Source organism: Diabrotica undecimpunctata, chromosome 1, assembly GCF_040954645.1.
Source record: "Diabrotica undecimpunctata isolate CICGRU chromosome 1, icDiaUnde3, whole genome shotgun sequence".
NCBI lineage: Eukaryota > Metazoa > Arthropoda > Insecta > Coleoptera > Chrysomelidae > Diabrotica > Diabrotica undecimpunctata.
Window position 1 is genome coordinate 158,969,376 of NC_092803.1, and position 6,000 is coordinate 158,975,375.

Sequence of the window (6,000 nt, forward strand, 5' to 3'; positions counted from 1 at the left end):
AATAGATCTACGAATATAAAAGGAAACAGGTGTGCAGGCAGTTTGCAAAGAATAATAAAATCGAAAGAGGTATCGATAAATACAAAAATAACGCTGTATACAACTATCCTGCAACCTAGTCTAACGAAGGGTTAACAAAGATGGGTGTTAACAAAGAAACTACAACAGAAAATTGAAATATGGGAACGAAGAATATTAAGAAGAATTTTTGGAGGAAAGTTGATAGAAATAGGATGGAAGCGAAAAACAATAAATGCTGAAATTTATAAAATGTTCGGCGGAAGGAGAATAAGCGATTCTGTCAAAGCTAGAAGATTGCAGTGGCTAGGTCATATTTTAAGAATGGAGGACAGTAGAGAAGTAAAGAAGATAGCATGGAGAACACTGAAAGATTAGAGGAAAAGAGGCAGACCAAGGAATAGATGGAGGTCATCAGTTTAGGAAGATCTACAAACAAAATAAGATAGAAAATTGGAGGAAAGAAGCTAGAGACAGAAGAAGGTGGAAGAGAATAAGCTATGGGCCTGAAACTGGCTGCTACAAGCTATTATATATACAGGTGACTACACAGGTAAGGTAAACCTTACCTGTGTAGCAGGAGGTGTAAAAAGAACAGGGAACATTTGGCGAAATATTTTATTGTTAAAAAAAAGCGTAATAAATCGCTCGTTGCTGTTGGGTTATTTTTAAGGCTTTTAACAAAATATAGAGACATAGGCGGCGTGAAAGTAATTTTTTAAGAGGAATAATTTAAAGAAATTTCAAACATGCTTCAACTTAAATGAATAATTTAATATACCTTTAGCATTTTTTCTTATTTTCTTCCTGTATGTCCTAAAAGTCAGAAGATGGCAACATGTTGCCAGAAACCGAACAGAATGGCGACGAATCTTAGAGCAGGCCAAGATGCACAGAGGATTGTCGAGACAAAGATGATGATGTCCTAGAGTTGCATATATTTAACAGCTAATAACTCTTTTAGCTAATTTTTGTTTTGAACATAAGCTCAGAAACTCGACTACAGGATTCATACGAACAATAATTTACCATAAAATATATGATTTTCCAAAAATATAATAATTTAGGATATTTAGGGTTAATGTATGTTTCTGAAATGAGATTATAATTCTTATTTTTGCAAAAAAATTTTATAAAAAAGTACGCAACAACATAAAATCTATAGTTCTTGTTCAAATATCTTCTTCTTTACGTGCCATCTCCGCGACGGAGGTTGGCAAACAGCATGGCAACTCTGATGTTAGATGCTGCCACTCTGAATAGTTCGATTGATGTGCATCCGTACCATTCCCTGAAGTTACGCAACCATGAGATTCTTATCCTTCCCACACTTCTCTTGCCCTGGACTTCACTTCACTTCTACACTTCTACACTACACTACACTACACTACACTGCACTACACTTCAAATATCTACAAAATGTTAAACACTAGGTATTTATAACCTCATACCAAAAGAAAAGTTGTTATATTTTCTTCAACATAAAATACTAGTATACAAGGTGTTCTATTAAAAAAAATGAGAAAATTTTGTACTTGGATATCACACAGATAATCACACTGTACATACACTGTATTTAATGTATGTTGCCTGAAGTTAAATCTAATAAAATATTAAACATTATTCATTTTTAACAACAGCATGTACATTTTTTGGTAACTTTAATTTTTATAAAGGGTTTTACCCTAATATTTTGGTGGCTCAGGCATGTTAACCTGCTTTTAACCTGATGATGGCATTATTATTCCGAAAACGTTTGTTATTTTGATGTAGCCCTTCTAAGTGTTTTTTAAATATACCTACATACAAAGATTTAAACCTCTTTTTATGCTTAAATATTACGTTCTCTCAGTATTGCTGTATGTGGTAAAGGTGTGGACGCTAAATAAGCAATGCATGAATCAGCTGGAGCTAGGATGCAACAAAACAGAATTCCAAAAAAACAGTTGAATGCAAGAATGCAGGGGAAGGACCAATTGGAAGACCGATAAAGTGATGGTAGCATAATGTGAATAAGGACACAAGAAATCTTCTTGGAAGTCGATCGTGAAGGAGAATGGCTACAGACAGTAACGAATGGAGAGGTTTGTTAAAGGAAGCTAGGGCTCGACTTGGACTGTAGATCCATAGAATGGAATAAGCTGGAAGCATTTAATATATGGGATATTATATCTAACCTAAACTAACCAAGAAGTACTGGACACGATGAACAAACAAAAAGAGGTCATATTGACTATTAAAATATGAAAATTAAACTAAGACAGATAAACGCGAAAATAAATATGAACTGTTACAAGTGATTATGCAGATAAAATTGAAGAAGAAGAAAAAGAATGTATTCTTTGAGAAACCTCAGAAAATGGTTCGCTTCCAGTTATATTTAACTGTTCTGAGCAGCAGCTTTTAGGGTCAAAATTGCTGTCCGCTTCGTAGCGGACATGGCATATGAAGTAGAAGAAAGAATGAGTCTCAACAAACAAAAGCTTCCGAACTAATTTAATTAATATTTATTGAAAAATATTCAAATATTTGTAACACGTTTGCCCTACCTTCACGTTAAATATTAAAAAAAGTAATCCAATAGCACAAAAAAGCAATCGTTCCACCATTATAGTTGTATTTTCTCGAACTTCTCACTACCACTATAATCTGCTTCGAGTTTGAGGAGAATTTATCATAAGGAAAAGGTTCAATTAGTGACAATTTTAATAGCTACTTTGGCTGGAAATGTATGCATGCATATATTTATACTTTTATTAATTGTGTATTGTTTCAATACATGCAGATTATGAGCTATGAGTAATTTTAAATGTATAATTACTGAATCTCAAAGCACAAGGCGAAGAGGTTGTAGCATTCGGTATACTAAAGCGGGATTAAAATAAATTTTTACAAAAATTTATTCTATCAATAATGTTAATAATGGTTTTTTTTATGATTTGTCCAAAAAATTTTAATAATCACACGAACTTGGTTGTATAAACTAAGATCTTAGTCGATGGTGTTTCCCATGTATTAATAAACTTATAATTACACTTAGGCAAATATGCAAATTGCATATTTTGCATATAATGCATAAAAAATGCAAAAATGTCAAATTTTGCATATTTTTATAAAAGTGAGCATAAAGTGCATATTATTTGAAAATTTGGTGTTAACTATATATTTTTATATTCAAACTTACAGATACCATGAAAATGCCAATATTTAATTTTGTTTTATAATCAATTGGTATTCAAATTCTTGGTATAGTAACTAATAAAAGACAGCGGCTTATAGTTTTGTCACGTTTTGTCCTGGAATTAAGGGTTTGTGTTTTCCAGTTTATATCTCTAGGTAAAAATTTTTATTTTGACGGTCAGTTTCACTTGGTTTCTCTATTGTTGTAAAATTGGAGGCGTAAACAACGTGCATTTCTAACTGTAAATAATTATTGTGCTTTGAAAATGCCGAAAATAAGCAATGTTTCAACTTGAATAAAACCTTACAAAGAGCTATCTATGGATATGGATAAAGTTTATTGCTCATGTTGTGAAAAAAAAACGAAAAAAAAATTGAAAAACCGTAAGTACATACGTATTATTTTTTATTTTATTTTAAAAATTTACACGGTGGTACAAATATTTTAAAATTGGAGATTATTTTAAAAAAAGTACCGACACAAGGCTAGTTCGCAATAAATCGATGTATTTTTTTCTTTTTTCAAGAATTTTTTAAACTCCTTGCGATAAAAAATAGGATACCTATTTAAAATTCATATCATTTATTAGTCTACTGAAAGGTCGCTAACATTTTTTTTCTGACAATAGCATAGTTTGCTTTAATTTTACTAAAAACAAAAACATATCATATATTGGACTTAATTAATCAAGTGCTTTTAATTTATGCTCAGTATTTTTTCTTTAAATGTACACAGAAAAGACCTAGAGCGTCTTGTAAATATTTGGGGGTCCTTCCTTCTTGCACAATCATTTCTTGACATTTTCAAGATTACTAAACCGATTTTTATTTGATTTAATTTAAATATTTTAATTGTTATGCAAAAACGGTTCATTTTTAGTTTATTTCTATAATCTTAGATTTTAAAAATGGGTACAACTATAGAATATTTATATTCTTTTTTAGATTTCATCTTAAAAAAAAATTTCGAATAGATCAGCATGTCAGAACCGCGAAACATTTAGCTAAAAAAGTAAAAATCACATCTGGTGAAAATATTAACCTTCAGTGTCCAAGTGCTTTCAGTCAAGTTCCAAAAAACAAACCAAACAAAAACTTTTAACGAAGACTTGTGTCGTGCATTAGTATCTTCTAATATACCGCTTTCAAAATTATCTAATGAAAACTTTAGTTCTTCTTTAAAAAAATATTGGAAACAAAACATTCCCAGTGAACGAACTCTAAAGAGAAATAATGTCAATTTGTTATACTCCTCAGTTATCCACAACATAAAAGCCGAAATAAGTAATAATTACTTTTACATATGTGTGGACGAGACCACTGACTCGTCAGGAAGATACATTGTGCACTTATTGATTGGTGTACTTAGCGATGAAACCTTTCCAAAATCGTATTTAATTTCCTGTAAGCAAGTGGAAAAGACCAACGCTCTAACAATATCACGGTTTCTACAAGAAGCATTAGCAAACTTTTTTCTTCCTGCTGCTATGCCTAATGATAAATTATTGCTTATTTTATCTGATGTTGCACCATATATGGTGAAAGCAGGACAAAATTTAAAAATATTTTATCCAAACTTAATACATGTCACTTGTTTAGCGCATGGAATAAACAGAGTTGAGGAGGAAGTAAGAAAAAAATTTCCACTAGTTAACAGTTTAATAGCGAGTGTCAAAAAGGTATTCCTGAAATCACCTGTGTAAGAATACAATGTTACAGAGATATGCTTCCTGCTGTTCCACTGCCACCGCAACCCATTTTAACACGTTGGGGAACATAGTTGGAAGCAGCTAATTTCTATTCTGATCATTTTGTTGATTTAAAAAAAAAATAGCGTTTTAACGGATGATAGTTGCCAATCTTTATTGGAAGCTAAGCAAGCCTTCGAAAATAACATCTTCCAACAGCAACTGTCATTCATAAAATCAAATTAAAGTTTTGTCCAGAAAACTAGAACTCAATTAGAATCCTCCAAATTATCATTGTTAGAGAGTACAGTTGTAATAAAAGAATTTTAGTCGTTATGTCAAAACGTTAAAGGTACTATTGGAAAGGAAATTTTTCAAAAATTTAAAGTAACCATAGAAAAAAATAGTAATTACCAGGTTCTTTCTGAAGTGGTTCTAGTACTAGCTGGGACATTTTTCGAACTACTTAATTTAGAACCATCTATTTCCATTATAGTAAATTTGACAAATGCCCCAGTTACATCAGTTGATGTCGAAAGAAGTTTTTCTATTTACAAATATATGTATTCAGATAGAAGCCATAAGTTTTTATTAGAAAATTTTGACCATCATTTGATAATCTGTTGTTACCACAATTCAAAATAATATTTATATGTTAAAATAATTGTATATGTTAGGTATTTATAATATTGTAAGTATTTTTGTAAATAAAAAAAATATTGTAAATATTTTTATTACATGCATATTTTTTAGATAAATATGCATATTTTGCATAAAATACTGCATATTTATGCGCATATTTCATACTTTTTTATTTGCATATTTGCCTAAGTCTACTTATAATTAAACAAAATGCCCTTATAATAGACTGTACAATGCTGTGTTTTAATGGATTTGTTAACATAGTAATAATTATTAATATAATTATTTAATAATTATTATTATTAGGTACAAAAGAAACAGCAGCCTCGTTGTGCAGTACAAAGAGCATTACCGCTCTATCTAGGAGGAAGAGGACTAAGGCATATAGGTGAGCAATTAAAAAATCAGATTGTTAAGGCCGTTCCTCGCGATTCTGGGCATAGCTAAATTCCAATGTAAAAGTTTATATCAA

General features: G+C 30.8%; 1 protein-coding gene across 2 annotated transcripts in view; it reads right to left on the reverse strand.

Moving 5' to 3' along the window:
* The window catches only part of LOC140441063 (general odorant-binding protein 83a-like), a 59,040-nt gene extending 56,364 nt beyond the window's left edge, over positions 1 to 2,676 (reverse strand). For both annotated transcript variants that reach the window (XM_072531493.1, XM_072531501.1), the window contains exon 1: positions 2,568 to 2,676. In XM_072531493.1, the coding sequence (XP_072387594.1) occupies positions 2,568 to 2,627 (60 nt within the window). In that variant the 5' untranslated portion in view covers positions 2,628 to 2,676. The remainder of the gene's footprint in view (positions 1 to 2,567) is intronic.
* Positions 2,677 to 6,000: the final 3,324 nt, after the last annotated feature.